Source organism: Mercurialis annua, linkage group LG7, assembly GCF_937616625.2.
Source record: "Mercurialis annua linkage group LG7, ddMerAnnu1.2, whole genome shotgun sequence".
In the NCBI taxonomy this organism is placed as follows: Eukaryota; Viridiplantae; Streptophyta; class Magnoliopsida; order Malpighiales; family Euphorbiaceae; genus Mercurialis; species Mercurialis annua.
The window spans coordinates 47,505,607-47,525,423 of record NC_065576.1 but is presented as its reverse complement, the minus strand read 5'-3'; the positions used below and the strand labels follow the sequence as shown (position 1 = coordinate 47,525,423).

Genomic DNA, 19,817 nt, shown 5'->3' with positions numbered 1-19,817 from the left:
TCATATGGTTTATGTGCATCATAATTTAATTAAGACTGAATATAAAGTTTACCCCTGAACTTATACACTTTTGGCAAGTTTCAAAAATGAAAAAACACGACTTTCTATATGCAAGGAGTCAAAAACACTAAAATAAAAATAAAAATGAATTGAAATATTAGAGCATCTCCAATGGGATGCTACATTTTATGCTAAATTTAGCACGAAAAAGTGGTAAAATGCTATAGATAGCATAGCATTTTAAATTTTACTCCAATGCACAAAGTTAAAAAGAAATGTTATAATTATTTATTAAGATAATTTTCTCTAAATTTTATTAATTGCTAATTATTTAATAATTTTTTTAATTAAATATTTTAAACTAAAATTTATGTAATATTTTTTTTAATTTAATAATGAGCTTTTCAAAAGATATAATTAAAAGAATCGATGAATTATATAAAAATAAATTTTTTTTATTATATTGATGTATGGTCTACTATTAAAAAATCAAATCGATGTTGTAAAATTAAATAGAAGCACAAAATTTAAATTGAAAAAGTAAAAAAAAAAAAAGTAGGTTAAAATAATAAATGCAAAAAATGACCGTGGTAAAATTGTAATTAATAGTGAATTGCTATTAGTTGTTGAATTTTAGCATATGCTATGATCTGTGCTAAATTTAGCACGTGATATAGCATATGCTAAATTTAGCACAACCTATAGCACTGCATTGGAGATGCATTTTAAGATTAAATGCTAAATTATGGCATTAGCACTTCATTTTAGCATTGCATTGGAGATGATTTGAAAAGTTTTCGCTTGTATGTATGTATGTATGTATATACTATGGCAAAATCCATTCTAAGGTCTCTCTACTTTACCATTTTCACTCGAGAAGCCTCTACTACAAAGTTCGTCACGGCCGAGTCCTTTTACTTTCAAAATCGCATTTTTAGGCCCTTACGTGAATGAAAAATTCTTTTAATGGTCCTTAAGTTTTAATCGATATTAATGGTCCTTAAGTTTTAATTGAAAATTAAGTTTTAATGGCCTTACGTGAATGGAAAATTAACTTTTAATCGATATTAATTCTAAATCGCATTTTTAGGCCCTTAAGTTTTTTTTATATGGTCCATGAGATTTTATTAAACAATTTCAACTATAGAACATTTTTTAAAGTTTTTCATTCAGATTCATCCCCACTCGTATAGTAGTGTCGGTCTTTTGTTTTTCACTATTTCTAAGTTTTAAACGGTTGGGTAGAAGGATACGGTTTGAACCTACAATCAAAGCTAATGAAGCGACGAGAGCAAAAAAAAAACGCGAGCGCCCCTACGCGAGTTTTATTGAAAAAGCCCCATATTATAAAACAAGCAACGGATTGAGCTGTGCGAAAGCCAACTTTATTAAAATCAGTAAAACGCTTTACCAACTTCTAGAAATTCAACAAAAGATTTCTGATAGACAATAAGAAGAATTCACATTTAATTTTGCTTGGCTAAAATTGGAGAAGTAGGGCCTTTAGCAAGACATACATTCATTCATCAATAATTCTGTTTATTACTTACTTTTTTTTTCTTTGAAAATATCTGTTATTTTCTACTTACTATGTTGCCTAAACAGAAACATCAAAATAATTTCTATAATAATAATAAAAATATCATATACATTATATATATTGAATTTTATTTATAAAAAATTATTTGTAAATAAATAAATTATTATTTATAGTACTTTTTTTATGAGAGACAAAACTACTCTAGGTTAATTGTTAGCAGAAGTTAGCTGAGATTAGTTTTAGTTAATATCAGTTTATAACTATATATAATTCTTTTTTTAAATCTGCCAAATAACATGTTGCGGAGAGTCGGGATCGCACATAAGGACTTAATCATCACAGAAAAGTGCCCAGGTGCATTATTTATAATACTTAATAAAATAAATTAATTGGTAAACTAATACACCAATGTTTGATTTTTTGAAAATTTAGCAGCAATTTTTTGTCAAAAAATACGTACGTGGACATCGGAACAGTGGCTATTCTGATATCCACGTTAGTATTTTTCTGACGGAAAATTGCTCGGTGCTAAAATTGCAAAAAAATCAAATGTTGGTATATTAATATGTCAAAATTTCGGTGTACACTTCAATATTTTTCTGACGAAAAAATATCCGGTGTTTAAAATTGCAAAAAGTGATAGTTCGTGTTTAATTGGCCAAAATAAAAAAATTCGTGTTAAATTTGCAACACGCTAAAATTTGTGACTTTTTATGCTATTAAACCTAAAAGAATTTGTCATTGATATATCATTGATATATCTAAATTATAAAAGGATCAAATTGGAAAGATAAACTAAAAAGTTGATCTTAACTAATTTAACTAATTTTTTTTAAATGTTTTTGTGTTTGTTCAAACGTTCCATGATATTTGAATGAGAAGAGTATAATGTAAACCGCACAAACCAAGTATAGATCAATTATTGATCACTTTCCCAACAACCATGTTCCAAACCTCGTAAAATTCAAGAAAGAAAAAGGACCCAATTGGTCAATCAACAAAAACTCAATAGTTTTGATTTACCGATTAAAATTTTCTTACCATTATGTACCTTAAGTCATAAGAACTTTTTTTTTAAAAAAAAAAAACACAATTGTTGTATGCTTGTTAGCTTTCCAAAATGAACAAAATAAAGTTTTGGTCCCAGCTGCTATTTATGATTTTACGCTTCTAAAAGATATTAAATTATAAAAAAATAGTCAAATCCGTCTTTAATTATATTAGAGTCGAATAAATTACTTTGAACAATTTTAATCAATTAAGGATAATACTTTCTATATCTATATCAATTAAAAATAAAATTTTATAATTAAAAAAACTTAGAGACTGAGATGACCAAATTTTATTTTTAATTAATTTAAAATAAAAATTATTCTCCTAAATAGATTTAAAAATAATAAAAAATTAATTGGTCAAAATAGCTGAAAATAATTATTTGATTTTACATCCAAATTCAAAACGGAATGACTATTTATTCAATTTTGATATGAATATAGATTTTTTTTATGTATATCATAGATTATATAAAAAATTATTCTATTTTTCACTTGTTTTATTATGCAAAACCAGCATTTTATAAATAGTCAACAAGCTCAAAAGACATTCTAAACACCCCATCAAGTGATCGAGTTCCCACATTCCCAATTGTAATTAAAAGAAAAGAAAATATGATAAAGAATCACAAAAAATAAAGGAAAGAAAAAAATCTTTTTAAAAGGCATATGTTTGTCTCTATAATTCATTTATCACTCGGACTTTCCGATGGAACTATCAAGAAAATGATTTTTCAATCTTACATGCAATAATACACATGAAGCCTAAAATATCTTCCTCTTCCATGAAAAAAATACTTCGTTAAAAAATTAATACTTACAATCTTTCATTTTTTTTTTAAGAATATACATAATTTTTTAGAAACATACTTCGTTAAAAATTTACTTTTGCTTTTTTACTTTAAAACAAATTTTGTTATTTATATTATTAAATAGTTTAGTTTTTAATTTAATAAATAATTAAAAAAAATGGAGTATTTTCTAAAATTAACCCTGATAAAAAAGTTATTATAATCGACAACAACAAAAAAAGCGACAGAACTGAAATTGAGTTATTTTTGAGTTTACACAAATACTTTTATGGTGACTCTATTCCTCTGTAAAATCTAAACAAAGATAACTTTAATAATTCTGATTTTATTTTTTATGACTATGTTATAATTTTATGTCAGTTGCAATATTAGTTTATATATGACCATTCTCAACAACCACAATGATGTGAACTGATGAGTTGAGAGAGTTTTTCAAGTCGGGTCCCAACTGATCCCTTGGTGAAGGGGAACAGTGGAGACATCGGAGATACATCTCTTATCAGCGACGAAAAGTGATCTGCTGGGTGATTGACTCAAAAGTTGATCGAGATCCTGAATTTGCTAACTTAATTATCTTAGATAAACTGAAGAATGATAGATAGAGTTGCATAAGCCAGTCACCCTCCTTAAAATAATTATTTTTAAAAAAAATCCATAGCATGCATCGTGTTATATTACATAGTTCGTCTATATTTATGTATCCAACTTTAAAAAAATAGATTAATTACATATAAAAGACCACCTTTATATTAAATTATAATTAGATCATGATTTTTAAAATTTATCAATTTTGCCCGCCACTTTCTAAACTTTTTTATAATTATATAACCCTTTGAATATTTGGCGATTTATAGTTATTGCGATGACCGGAAAATGACATGGCACAATAAGTTAGATGCCATAAGTAATTGATCATAATTTACACTAATAATTTAGAGCACAATTTGTTGTTTTGTGTTCTTTTATTTTTCATAAAAATATGTGATCTTAGATTATATTTTGTGATGAACAGTCAAGTTAACAGCATGATAAATTATTTGTGATATGTGACTCGTCGTGCTATATTATTCTTCGGTCATCACGTCAGCTATAAGCGCTGGCAGCATACTGTTAGGTCGTAGGTTCGATTCCTCCCACAAGCGCTCCCTCTTCCCTAATTATAAATAAAAAATAAAAAATTATATAAGTGATAAATGAAATTGACAATTTTTAAAAGTCGTAGTAGAATTATAATTTAATGTAAAAATAGATTTTATATGTCATTAGTCCAATAAAATTCACTTAGCCATTTTAGTTTTACTCACTCCTCATAAAATTTTAAATAATTTAAAACTAAAATTATTAAATAAATAAACTAAACCATATTAAGATAATCAATTCTGTTCGTTATATTAATTTGTGTAAAAAAATTGCTTAGTTCTAATAATAATATAATAATAATGGTGAATCCATGTATGTAAGATTAAGCTGAATCATTATTAACAATTTGGGGATGTTGATTTTGTGAGTATTTTTTTTTATTTGATGACTAAATCTTAATTATTTTTTTAATTATTAAATTTTAATTTTATTTCAACGAAAATTTTATGGCAAAACATGCTAATGTGACAGCTGCAGTTTTCTTAAAATATAAATATGTCATGCATTTATACTTTAACCTTAAAATTATCTTTTAAAATTCTGGACATATGACAAGTTTTCAAAATTAAATTAGCAAAATATGATTGTCATATGTCAAAATTTAGCTGTCACGTATATATTTTAACCCGAAATTTTTGTTCGAAGTAATATTACATTTTTATAATCTAAACAAAAGAATCAAAAATATTCAATCACTAAAATAAATAAGAAAATGATCGTTTTGATACCATATGATCATTTACCCACAATTTGGACTAGTTGACATTATTTTATACCAACAAAATAGTTTGATTGTTCTGAATGAATTATATAATCTCTTATAAAATCAACCTAAGATGTTATCGAATTTTAAAATTAATAAACCAAAAAAATATTGCATTTTTATGGTGCCGAGATCGATGGGCATTGGACAAGGAAATGTGGTACATGTCACTCTGAACACATAAATGTATTTTATAACTTCAAAGCTATATATAAACATATTTTTTATATTCAACTTGCTCATATTAATATTCAATCCTATGTGGATTGAAGTTGGCACCTTCTTAAATTAATATAACAAGATTTACAAATTCTTTTATTATTATAAAAGTAGTTAAATTTTGGGGTGAGCAAGAATATCGACTGACCGAATCAATAACTTTTGGTTGGTTTGATTCGATTAATATATTTGAGTTTGGCCAGTTCAGTTTAGCATAGAAAAAAATTAAATTTCGATTTAGTTTAAGATGTGAATTATCTAAATTAATCAAAGCGGCCGAATAAACAGAAAAAATTGATTTATTTTTATATTTTTATACTTTTATTGGTTTTAACCGAATCAATTGAATTACCAACCTATTCAGTCAATTTGATTTTGATTCTTTTCCTTTTCTTATTTAGTCTGTTTGGTTTCGATTATAATTTTTATCCGGTCGGTTTGGTTTCAGTTATTCGGTCGATCAACTGTTTGGTTAGAGTTTTTATCCGGTCGGTTTGGTTTCAGTTATTCGATCGATCAACTATCTTAGCTAAGATCGTCAGTTTGGTTATACCTGAACTGGACGAACACCCTCCTATAGTTTTTTTTTACTAATTACCCCACCCATAGTTAAATTTAATATTATCAAATTTAAATAATACATACCGGCAGGAATTAAAATAATTAGAAATTATTGTCAGATTTAAAAAAGAAAGATTTCATGCTTATGATTGACTCAGAAGATATTCACATGAGCACACGAGGTTATGTTGTTTTAGCTTTTTTGTTTTAAATAATACCAATTGATTATTTAACATTAATTTTTGGCTAATCAGGATGGTTAAGGAACACTTTCTTTAGCAATAATAGTTAATTGTATCTGCAATATTATGGTCATTTTTATGAGCATGTCTACTTTTTAATATTAAGTTGCTAGGATAATACCTCACTAAACTTTACTTAACTTAATTAATTTTTGATTGACAATTTTCTCAAATACTATCACATTCATACCTTCATTCTAATTAACATGTTAATTATTTAACTATTTTGAACATTTTTGCAATTATTTTGTTTCATATAATGCAACAAAGCAATAATTATTTAAATGAAAAGAGGCCAAGTATTCTAAAATTAAACATAAAGTGTGATAAAAATGGAATTGAAGAAAAATCTAACCAAGAAAAAGACATCTATTGTTGGCACCATTTGAACCTCAATTTTGTGGACCCGTTTAAAAGCTACGATTGATGTAAGGATAGAGCCTGTTTCCTATCTTTTTTCTTCTCATTATAATTTTCTTTCTCATCATTATGGTGATCATTCGATCAGTTAAATCAAATTAATCAATTTAATTTTATTTAAATTATTTAACTTTTTTTTAACTTTTTAAATTAATTTTGATTTGATTAAAAACTTTTTAGATTCAATTACATTTAAAAGTTTAAAAATTTAATTAACCAAGTTATTGTATTTTTTATTTTATTTCATTATATTTATAATTTTTTATATTTTTATTATCAATTAGTTTAGTTTTGATTTTTTATATTTTATTCAATTTAATTAAATTAAGTCTAGTTAAAATTGCATGTGAGTTGTGGCCCAGTTGGCACAATCACTATTACTTTTCTCAGAGGACAGATGTTCGACCCTTCCTCTGCCAGCCAATGAACTGTTTATTAATATAATAAATCCTACTAATTTTCACTAATAATTAGAATATGAATGTTTTAGTCAAAAAAATAGTTTAGTTAAAAGTAGCTATTTGATCCGTTCATTCTCAAAAAAAAAAAATTAATTAAATTTTAACTAAATTGATTGGTTCTTAACCAAACCGACCTTTTTGGTGACCCCTACCCATGGCAAAAAGATATTTACCTATTTGGAAATAAGTAGTTGAATGAAAGTCTAAGCAAAAATAGAAATCAATGATGAACCAAGGACATAAAAGATACAATTGTCTTGTCCAATTAAAGAAAAGTAAAAAGAAGAAAGTGTGATTGATTATGAATAAAAATAGCCAATAAACATCATTATTAGGCAAACATTAATCTCTTATAAAAAAGAGTAATTGAAAAAGAGAAAATAAATAAAGTTTAGGGACTAATTTGAGCTTTCATCTTCTCAACCATCTTTTCCTTAATTACCCTCCTCATAATTTTACCCGAGGGTGATTTTGGTATATTGTCCACAAATTGTACCACTCTTATTCTCTTGTAATGTGCAACATTATTGGCCACAAAGTTGATGATATCTTCTTCACTTTCTTTTGATTCTTCATTTATCACTACCCATGCTGCTGGTATCTCCCCTGCTTCTTCATTTGGTAGCCTGTAATTCCATGTTCACAACATTAAATGTCTGGATTAGTGTATATGTTTATGGATCGGGCTTGACGTTTTTAAATACAAGTCCAAATCCGTATTGGGTTCGATTCAACCTAGTATTTACTATTCAAGTCCTGCCCTTAGATTTTACGAATTTGGGCCGGGCTTCTTCATACTTATATCAAAATTATTTGTATAGCTCAACTTCGCTGTAAAGATGGACTTAATATGAATTCAGACTCATGCCGAAAGTTATGCCCAAATTTAGTGTCCAAGCCCGGCTCAAGCAAACCGAGCTTGGACGGGCCAGACAAATACCAACCCAATGATCATATATATTAGATATTGTTTACATATTATGGTAGATTATAATTTCGTACTTGAACTTCAATACATATTTTTATGATAGAATATATTTGGTTTTTATTATAAGTTGATGAGGCAATCATCTAAAGTATATTAAATATACTTCGGCTAGGTTGGTACATATCAAATATTAAATATATATAATTATATATTTAGGTATTAATTTAAAATATATGGCAAAATTTAGGCACCACTGAAGTGTTTAACCCTTCACAGCATTAAACTGTTCATACGTTAGATACATTGTTTACCACTGACAACAATGTAGTAATACTTACGGCACTACAGCTGCATCTTCAACTGAGGGATGAGTAAGGAGGATAGCCTCTAACTCGGCCGGAGCTACCTACGAAACGATAAACGACGGAGGTATTAGCTAATTTAACAACAAATTCAACTAAAATAACTGATACATTAAACAATTTACGAACATGTTAATCTGTCTTTTGATAATTATGAACATGTTAATCTTTTTTTTAATATAATTATGAACATATTAATCTTACTTGAAAGCCTTTGTACTTAATTAATTCTTTGATACGATCAACGATGAAAACATCGCCATCATCGTCGATGAACCCAATGTCGCCGGTATGCAGCCATCCATCCTTGTCAATAGTCCTATCGGTCTCTTCCTTATTGTTATAGTAACCTGTAATTACATTTCAAAAATGAAAATAAACAATTTATTAAATGTTGAATCATTTCATTAATTTGTTAAAAATTAGAGGGTTAAATGTGATAATTTTACCTAGCATAACACATTTGCTTCGAACACAAACTTCACCATTAGTGTTGTTTGGTAGAGATCGGCCTGTGTCTGGGTCTATGAACTTGACTTCCAAATTGGGGAGGATGAATCCTACTGAGTTCTTCTTAGCAATGCCATGTCCTTTCTCTGGATCGCCATGACTCAGTGTTATGCAACTATGCTCAGTCAGTCCATAAGCCTAGTCAAGAAATAATTAATCAAAAATATCTTCCACGCAATAATAAAAATGACATCAATATTGATGTTGTATTCAATTTAAATAGACTCGAATAAAATTGAAATAAACCGAACTAAAATCTTATTTAAACTTTCTAAAAACTGAATCGAAGACACTTGAATTTATTAAGAATTAAACTATTTTATATTATTCTAAATCAAATCAAACTAAAGTGGACTTTTTTTCAAAACCGAATAGAATTTACAAGGATTTAACAAAATTAAACCGAACTAAAGCAAATCGTTTGGTTCGGTTTATACCAAACATAAACAATTATTTTACTTTCAAATCCAAATCAAACTGAGAAACAAAAAAAGTAAATTTCAAACTGAATAACCAAACCGAAATTTGTTGGTTCAATTTTTGTGCACCCATAACCAAACTAAATATTGATTTTTAAACTAAATTAAATTTATCATGATTTAAAATATTTCAAACTGAACTAGACTTTATCAAAATTTATGACATTTTAAATCGAACCAAATCAAGTTGACCATTACAATTGGTCTTCTAGTTTGGTTTAGTTTGTATCAAAGGAAAATGAATTTAAATTTAAATTTAACTTTTATTTTCCAAACCAAAAATCAAACCGATTACCAATTTTTTTTTTACAATTTAAAACAAAATCAAACCAAATTAAATTTGTCTATCTAATTCAATTTTTTGCAGACCCCTAACGGAGCTGTCTTCAGAATTATCAGGTTATGATTTAGGCCCATTCTGACAGAATTATCAGATTATGATTTCAGACTATTATGAATACTGACCTCCTGAACCTGAACGCCAGGAAACTTATTTTCAAAAGCTATAAGCAGCTCCGGAGCAAGCGGCGCCGCCGCAGTCATAATAGCCCTAAGTTTAAGCTTACTCAGATCAAACTCATCGACAATCGGATTCTTAACCAGAGCCAAAATAATCGGCGGCACAATCGGAGCAAATGTGACCTCCTGAGTAATCAGAGCATTCAGAAAAGTCCTGAGCTCAAACCGATTCATCACAACCACTTTCCCCTTATTCCTCAGCGTAGCAAAACATATTCCGGTGATCCCGTAGATGTGAAAAAACGGAATCAGGCCTAATGTAGTAACCTGACCGATCATTTCCGGTCCGACGCTGAACAGAGTTGAGCAGAGATTGGCTACCAGGTTTCTGTGACTCAGCATTACGCCTTTTGATAATCCTGTTGTGCCTGACGAGAATGGGAGTGCGCAGAGGTCGGTTTGGTATACTGGCTCGTGCACGATTTTGTCGCTTGCGCGATCGGCTGCGATGAGGAGCTCCGTCCAATTCATGGCTCTTGTGTTGCTTGTTTCGCCCATCACGATTACTGGTACCTCTAGATCTTTTACCTGAAGAGTTTTACAAAGTGTAATTCAGTATCGGTCAACAGAAATATCAATTTTGGCGGGCAATCATAATTATTTTTTTTGGTTATTTTTAGAATTTCTTTAAAACTATTCGCTAAATATCGTGGCGGACAAATAAAAAGAAAAAAATTGAATGTCTATAAGAAATTATAGCGGACAACTAAAAAAACGAATTATAATAGTCCGAAAAGGACATTTTGTTTTACAAACAGAAAGTAGAACACAGAAATATATGATAAATAAGTTTAAAATTGACTTAAATGAAATATTTGCAAAATGTTCTATCCTAAATTAGAAAATAGAATGTTACAAGGTCTCCATTTGCGTCTCAATTGCTCAAATTTATCAAAAAATAATGTTCCTTGATCATCATTATTTATACAAGTATATGAGAACAATAACATTACCTTGCCATAGTGAGCATCATTTGTGACAATCAGCTTAGCATTAGCAGCATCAACCTGCTTCTTAATTTCAGATTCATGTCCGGCAGGATTAGCACCGGAAACAACCCCGCCTGCGGCCATAATTCCGAGCACCACAATCCCGTATTCCGCCACATTTGGCAGCACAACAATCACTACTTCACCTTTCCGCAGCCCAATAGACCTTAATGCCTTGGCAAATCTTCTACTTTCATTAGCCACCTCACCATAAGTATAAGATTTTCCTGTCACAGCCTCAACAAATGCCACCTTGTCTGCATACAACTCAGCATCCTGGAGGACAAATTCGGGAATTGTCACGTTCTCGGGTACCGGAACAGCCGGAAACCGGCTTCGGAAAATATGTTCTGAAGAGGGAGCAGGAGTTGCCATGTTGGAAATGTGACAAGGTAAAAGGGTAGGAATGAGGTGTGATTTAAAGGAAATGGCAGAATCATGTTTTTGGCATGAAATTGGAAAGTTATTAAGAGACAAGTAAGGGATGAGTAAGCTTGCCATGGAGTCTGGTTGGTAAGAATTTGTTAAGTCATGTTAGAAAGTCATCAATTAATTCATATGTATCAGTTTATAATCTTACTTAGTATGTTCATTATCTTTGAACCACAAATAGGTTAACTAACCACCTCTTTATAGGTGGGAATTAGAGCAAAGTGTCTTCTACGTCCCTAAACTTATTTGTTAGGTCAATTTACTCCTACTTAACTTTTTTTAACCAATTAATGATAATTATCTATAATTTTTTGGGTTAATTAGCCTTCTAATTGTACAAAATAAATACATACAAAGACCATAATGACTCAATTTGAGAGTTGATTAGTTTGAAAATAAATAGTACCCTTAATTGGCCTAATAGGAAAAAATATTATTCCTAAATGATTAATATGGATAAATATGAGTTAATTAATCACTGCGCATAAATCTAAACCGTGATGGTTTTTTATTTGTAGGAATTCATATAGGTTCAATTTAGATGGATTTCAGTCGGATCCAATAAATATTATCCAGTCTGGAGTTCGGATGTAAAGGTTATTGTTGTGAGATTAGCCGCAGCGGAATAGCAGAAAATAAATTAGGAAATCAAGCTTATGGCAAAATATAAAATCGAATTAAAAACAAACACAAGATTTACGTGGTTCGTCAATGACAACTCCACGGGCAAAGAAATGAGTTTTATTCACTAAAAGATGAAGAATACAAAAGAATGGTAGAGATTTTTCTAATGCCCAAACCCAACAATGAACCCAAATAATGCTTTGGTCGTATTAATCTGCCTCACACTCTTAAATTATACAAGCCATGAGCTTGTCTATTTATAGTGTTCTAAATAGGTCAAAGGAATAAGAAGTTCAAATCCAAAAAGGATTTAGACTCCTTTTCCTACACAAACCTAATAATGACATAATCAACATCCAACACATATTAGGATAAATTAAAGTCCTAAACTAATTAGAATTCTAGGAATAATCCTAACAATCTCCCCCTTGACTAGAATTCTCTTGCATCTTCAATAAATTAGAATGACAACCAAACTCCACCTTCTCCACTTCACCATAACAGGTTACTACAATTGAAAAATTCCAAACAAGCCCAAGAACGTCTTGAACTTGCAAAATGACACAATAGATAAATCAAATAACTTATCAACCAATTGGCACGTAGCTGCGAATTTGTTGGCCTTGATCTTGGCTATGTCATCAGTAGAATCTGGCGAAAGAGACGAAGTCGTAACTGATCCATCAATCTCATACAAACGACCAACTCTATGAGCTTTCAATAACACCACAGCATCTTTCACAATATCCAAAACCCCATTCCTGCCATAAAACTCATATCCACAAATTTCTAAAGTAGATAGAGAGATAAGATTCTTACGCATTTCAGGAACATGTCGAACGTCGGTGAATGTTCTAACTTTTCCATCATGCATCTTGATCTTGACTGAACCAATGCCCAAAATTCTACAAATTTCACCATTGCCCATAACTACAACTCCACTATCAACTCTGTTGTAGTCGGAAAACCAATTGAAATTGGCACAAATGTGATATGAACAACCCGAATCTGCATAAAATTTTGAACTTATAGATTTATGCTGCACTTTTGGACCAAGCCGGTTCTCTGGGTTATCCCGGTTGTAGAACCGGCTCCCCCTAAAACCTGAATCTCTACTCCAAACTGCTAACTCATCTTCATGGTCCTCATCTGATTCATCTTCAACAATATTGGCTTGAACGTTAGGCTTTCGGTAGTTTTTGCTTTTTGGATTTTTCCAACAATCAATCTTTAGATGCCCCTTCTTCTTGCAATAATTACAAGTAGAGTTTTTGTGTTTCGGACACTTGTTATCGTAATCTGACTTCATGCTAGTACTGATTGTAAAGGCAGTATCAGACATCTGACTAGCATTCCCCATTAGCTCCTTATCCATTAACTCCTTCGAAAATAGGGCAGATTTAACTCCCTCAACAGAAAGCGTATCATGATTAAATATTAAATTTTCACGAAATTGCTTATAATCAGAAGGTAATGAACGAAGCAATATAAGAGACAGATCTTCTTCATCATATTTAATATCCAGAATCTCCAAATCCATTATAATGGAATTGAATTCCCCAAGGTGTGTTTTCAAAGACGTACCTTCAGCCATATGGAGCATATGTAGACGGTTTTTGACAACAAGTTTACTGGTGAGATTTTTCTTCAAGAACTGCATTTCAAGTTTCTTCCACAAATCCAAAGCGGATTTTTCGCGTAGAACTTCACGCAAAATATCATCAGATAAACATAGTCGGATGGTAGATAGAGCTCTCTCATCCAAATCTTCAATCTCGTCTTCAGTCATCTTCTCTAATAGCTTCTCCTTCTCCAGTAATGCTTTTCGCAATCCAGCTTGTGTTAAACAGTCACGCATCTTGATTTGCCATAAGACAAAACTCTTAGTGCGATCAAACTTCTCAATTTCAAATTTTGTCATAGCCATATCAGAAAATTTCCCAAATAAATCCCAAATCAGAACTGTCGCTCCGATACCACTTGGTGTGAGATTAGCCGCAGCGGAATAGCAGAAAATAAATTAGGAATTCAAGCTTATGGCAAAATATAGAATCGAACTAAAAACAAACACAAGATTTACGTGGTTCGTCAATGACAACTCCACGGGCAAAGGAATGAGTTTTATTCACTAAAAGATGAAGAATACAAAAGAACGGTAGAGATTTTTCTAATGCCCAAACCCAACAATAAACCCAAATAATGCTTTGGTCGTATTAATCTGTCTCACACTCTTAAATTATACAAGCCATGAGCTTATCTATTTATAGTGTTCTAAATAGGCTAAAGGAATAAGAAGTTCAAATCCAAAAAGGATTTAGACTTCCTTTTCCTACACAAACCTAATAATGACATAATCAACATCCAACACATATTAGGATAAATTAAAGTCCTAAACTAATTAGAATTCTAGAAATAATCCTAACAGTTATTATTCTTTATTTATTATCAAGTCAAACTCTAATATAAAAATATAGAATGTTTAAATTTATAAGTTAAAGCATGACCGAAATAATATATACCATAGAGATATAACAGAAAGTTATATCATGAAAGGCTGGTTGTAGATATTTCGATAAATATCCCACGCAGCCGCAAGTTGAACATTATGTGAATTAACTGATTAAATTACTTGATGAGCATCACCTTTAAAAATAATTTAATGCCAATATTTAGATTAAGCTTAGTTCATAAAATCTCTCAAAGCAAAAAACTCCAAAATTTCTAGATCCCACATAGAATGTAAAGCCTCCATAAATTGATCAATAATGTGAACGTCTATAAATTGGATTTATGGAAGTTTGTATTGTATTTTTTAATCGAAGATAAAAAAGAAAGTCCGTTTATAAAAAAAATAAAGTTTAATACACTCAAATTCGATCTGAATCTAATACACTTTCCGTCCCATTTTAAAAATCTCATTTTCTTTTACACGCACATTAAAAATTATTTATTATTTTTATTTTTTCATATTTTTTTCTTATTTTACTCTTATTAATGATAGTAAAATTTTTCATATTAATTATTTTAAAGTGATTTTAATAAGGATATAAATAAAAATTTCATATAAAAATCTTTTGAAAATAGAATTGAGACTTTTAAAATAGAATATTTTGAAATGAAATATGTGACTTTTAAAATGGAACGGAGTATACATATTCAAGCTCGTACAAACGAACCGAACTTGAGCGGGCCAGGCCCAGTGAACAGCTTTCGATGCAACGTATGTTGGACGATCAGTATATCTCTAAGCTAGCCCATTGTACAAACTAATTGGGCTGCAAAATTTTCTTGCATTTTGCAATTACGGCCTTTTGTTTGAATCTCTGCCTGTAGCTCATACAAAACGTAAGAATCATTTTTCATTCAAATAAAAAAGGGCTACCTAATTAAAGATTCTGCTGATTTAACACTCACAAAGTAACTTTGTTATGACTAGTCTCGCTTTATCTGTTTCACACGTGGCTCGTGATATAACTCGTCAAATTATTATAATTATATAATTTATATTTACTATGGATTACAATAATTATATTTATGTTTAATGATTTATCTAGTTGCATTCTTGAAGGTAATGATATATATTGATAAAAAAAAACTATATGCAATGATCAAAAACATAAAAACTTTGTCCCTGTAGATTATAACAACACAAATTTAACCGACTCAAATTAATTTTCAAATTTGATTTATTAGTTTAAATAATTAATTTAAATTAATTTGATAGTTGAAATTTAAACACTTCGAAAATTCTCATATCATTTTCATAGTTTTAATATGCAATGTTAAATTCATTGCGCTATAGATTACTGCATTTGAATGTTGTGCTCATCATCATTCTTTCTTTTCTAGACTCGGCAAACCTTAGAACATTGTAGTCGGTGTTGATATCAATTATATGGGACCAAATTTAACTGATCTAAAATAACTTTTTAAGCATCATCTACTAATCAATTTGTTACTTTTTTTTTTATACTCATAAGATTTCATTAATCAAAAAGCCATTTGATCGGTCAGAACATAAATTTAAAACTTTTGGAAGACACAGTCCCTTTAGACATTGCCTCTAACATAGATTGCTAAAGTATTTCTAACTAAACAATGAACAAGTATATTAGTACCCCTATTACAATGAAAACTACTAATACATTCCTCACTACTAACTGAAATTAAGCTATTAAACTCACATCAATACACAACACATTATAATTAGTGGATGCCTATATTACAATTTTTGAATCTCATTTTATCTTAAAAGAAATTAAATTGGCTTCTTTTGCTATGATGATACCTTCTCGGACTGTAATGTAAATTTTGAAACTAGCATTTTAAACCATACATGTGGAGTCACTAAACAACTGAACACGTCAGAAAAAACCTCGAAGATGGTTGAAACAGTCGGACAAGACTAAAACCGTTGGAACGTACACTGCAAACTGTCAGGTTGCCGGAATCCGATTCTCTCGAACCGTAAAAACTACTCCAAAAGATGGAGACATGCTAACCTTCAGTTAGATTAGAATAAATCTAACCCAACTAAAGCTCAACTGGAAAAACTTCTAGATCTAAAACAAAAATAGTTAAAAGAGCAGAAAAATAAAAACTCAAGGAAAATTAAGATAATATTGGAGAAAACAAAAAACATGTTAAATTATGAATTTAAGAAAGGCTAAAAATCACCTTCCATGGTAAAAATGAAGCCGGCGGCTAGTTTAGAAGTTGGGAGAGTTTTCGGCTACATTGTTTAAAGCAGGTTTTACTTTATGATCAATTTGTTACTTATATTTTAAATAGGCTTAATGTCTTAAAAAAACCCTGACCTTTCATCCCCTTTTCAATCCTACCCCGACGTTGCAAATCTGTCAATTTTACCCTATTTTACATTTTTTCATTTCAATTGTACCCTAAAGCATAAAATTGATCTTTTTTTTATTGGGCAAAAATTCTATAAATTGACCTTTTTGCATTAGATTTTTATATTAAATTGACCATTTTTAAAAAAAAAACTATTGAACTTTTGTCAAATAAAAAAAGGTTAATCTTATGCATTAGGGTACAATTGAAATGAAAAATGCAAATTGGGATAAAATTGACAATTTTTCAACGTCAGGATAGAACTAAAAAAGAGATGAAAGGTCGGAGTTTTTTAAGTCATTAAGCCTTTTAAATATTACTACAAGACTTTCAACCCATCTCACACTTTCAATATCGGATATTGTATATGCATTCAAATAAGGGACTCGTCAAAACAAGAGAAAAAGAAAGGTAAATTGCACACGTAAAAGAAGGGAATCCAAAATGATAATCATGATGAGCTATGATGCATAATAATTCCCACCAAAATAATATACTAATATGAAACAAAATTGAAAGGCTTCCTCTTCTTTTCCCTAGACAAAGAATGAAATGATTACCCACCGCATTCCATTCCAACCTCTAATCATTCAAAATACTCATAAAAACTTCCCTATTACCTTAGCTTTACCATCTACTTCTCATCATTGCTAATTCCTTCTCCTCTACCATCTACTCCCCTTCTCTTCCTTATTTTAAATTCTAAACCTTGTAAAAATTTAAAAAAAGAACATTTCAATTATTTCTTTATATTAAAATATATATGAGCCGAGATGAGTTTGAATTATACTGAATTCAAATTTAAAATAGAATGTATTATATAGCTCGAATTTAAATAAATTAATTTGTTTGGATTTAAACTCGATTCGAACGATATCAAAACTATCCGAACATGACTCAAGTAAGTTTGAGTTCAGAACAAAATTAAAATTATTATATCTATCCATTTAAAACTAATTTTGCATAAATTATAAAATCCAACTAATTAAGTAATGTACTTTTAAATTTTATATATATATATATATATATATATATATATATATAACTATTGTAAAAAAAACTTAAGTCGTTATTTCGTGTGTATAAGATATTTATTTAGACTTGCAGGTCTCACAAGTTTTTTTATATATGATATACCGGTCTAGATAAAATTTGAATAGTTCGAACTTGATTTGAGTTTTTGAATTGATTTTGAGTTTTTTTTTCCTATCTATCTCGAGTAATCTAACTCGCTTACACCTTACTATGTAAAATGAAATATCAAATTTTACTTTTTCAAGGAGACTTAAATAAACCATTATCAAAATTTTAAAGATATATTCAAAATAAAAAAATTATTTACTTTCCAATAAATACATTAGAGAGATATTTATCATTTAAAAAAAATACAAAACAAGATAATTAAATATTGCGAATATCATTCATGATGAAAGTATCATAATTAGATGTAAATAAAGACTTAACCTAACAAGTAAGAAAACAATGGTGAAGAGGAGTATATTGAAACAAAAGCAATACATGTAATTAGTTGTAGTTGATGCCTCACTTTACCTGTGAATGTTTCATTAGGTGTAACCAAAGAAAGAGAGTCTATTAGCCAGGTTGAAATGGAGTGATAAGATCCTTCTGTCTTTAGCGGATTTTTGAATTTGAATCCTAAATATGAAGCTATTTTCAAAACGTTTAAATTAATTTTGTCGTCTTAATGAATTCTATTCATCTCGATGCGAATTGATCAGAATAATGACTCCGACATGAGACGGTGCTTGTCCCAATAATTGTGTCCCCCACATCGAGTTCGGATTGTTGATTCATACTCGAACTTGATTATATTTTGAATCAATTCGATTCGACTCTAACACGTAATATTATTGGTAAAATGATTGTAACTCGGCTTTGTAATTGTTTTGAATGCTTCTACATGGTTAAAGATCAGTATTTCATCAAAATATTCACATTGAATTTACATCATGATTGCAGAGTTTAGTGGAATATGATATAGCAAATACTCATGAATTGCAGATAATCATAAGCCCACTTGGTACAAAAACGAGTGATTACACCTATTGTCCTCATGATCATTATATGTTCAATATAGTGCATTATCATATTGTTCAATTTTCCTTTATTTTAAATGCAAAACTAATTTCAGTTTCTTCTTGCAAATCTAAATCATTTGACTTCAAAAAAATATTGAGAATTCATGAATGACACATATGGATTTATTGCTTCAAAAACTGTATTTAAATTATTAGGATTGATTACTAAAAGATTAGGAGTATGTCATTTGATCATATTTTTAAAAATTTATAATGTTATGCATGATCTTTTATTTTACCGCAATGTAACGCACGATCTTTTTTTTTTTGAAGTTTCATGCAAAATTTTTTTAACTTCTTGCAATTGCATACAATCCGGTCATCTGAATGTGATGGGTAATCAAAGAGACTATGTATTCATTACGTAGCGATTAACCATACCGGCTTCAGATGAACGGATGAAACTGTAAAAAAAATAAAAGGTCATTTATGGCAAAAAAAAATTAAAAAAATGATTAAACTACATAAATTTACTTAAAATCGTGCATTTTCTTAGTAATTAATCCATTAAATTATAATTAATAGTAATTTTGGAGTTTATAGATACAGAATAGAGATTTGTTCTTATGAAATTTTGTTGTCAAGCTCAGGTCTTGGTTAAGAGTCAAAATTATGTGCTCAATTCTTTATTTATATATTTTTACAACTTATGAACACTTTATATTTAATACTAATTAATTTGTAATTTAAATTGATTTACTAGCAGTTTTGGAAGTATATTTTTAACTTATAACACTTTTTTTTATTTCAGAATTGGGTATCATTATTATTCTTGGAAATTGGCACTATATATTCATAGTTGTGAAAATAAGAC

General features: G+C 29.4%; 2 protein-coding genes across 3 annotated transcripts in view; both read right to left on the bottom strand.

The window, feature by feature from the left end:
• Positions 1–7,486: 7,486 nt before the first annotated feature.
• LOC126654790 (4-coumarate--CoA ligase-like 1) lies at positions 7,487–11,513 on the bottom strand. The gene is made up of 6 exons (XM_050348771.1): positions 10,962–11,513; positions 9,955–10,536; positions 8,950–9,148; positions 8,705–8,850; positions 8,477–8,544; positions 7,487–7,836 (listed from the first exon to the last, which is right to left on the bottom strand). Exons 1-6 carry the CDS (start codon positions 11,496–11,498, stop codon positions 7,602–7,604), a joined length of 1,767 nt encoding a protein of 588 aa, XP_050204728.1. The 5' UTR covers positions 11,499–11,513; the 3' UTR covers positions 7,487–7,601.
• A 901-nt stretch (positions 11,514–12,414) lies between these two features.
• LOC126655137 (calmodulin-binding transcription activator 4) overlaps positions 12,415–19,817 on the bottom strand; it is an 81,712-nt gene continuing 74,309 nt past the window's right edge. For both annotated transcript variants that reach the window (XM_050349143.2, XM_050349144.2), the window contains exon 13: positions 12,415–12,494. In XM_050349143.2, the coding sequence (XP_050205100.2) occupies positions 12,430–12,494 (65 nt within the window). In that variant the 3' untranslated portion in view covers positions 12,415–12,429. The remainder of the gene's footprint in view (positions 12,495–19,817) is intronic.

What these genes read in the sequence shown, in the direction of transcription:
- LOC126654790 (XM_050348771.1), bottom strand. Translation starts at nt 11,498, where the DNA reads ATGGCAAGCTTACTCATCCCTTACTTGTCTCTTAATAACTTTCCAATT. An exon ending in ATGATGCTCACTATGGCAAG is followed by an intron (nt 10,537 to 10,961) that starts GTAATGTTATTG and finishes AAAACTCTTCAG; the next exon opens with GTAAAAGATCTAGAGGTACC. An exon ending in CTGGCGTTCAGGTTCAGGAG is followed by an intron (nt 9,149 to 9,954) that starts GTCAGTATTCAT and finishes TTTCTTGACTAG; the next exon opens with GCTTATGGACTGACTGAGCA.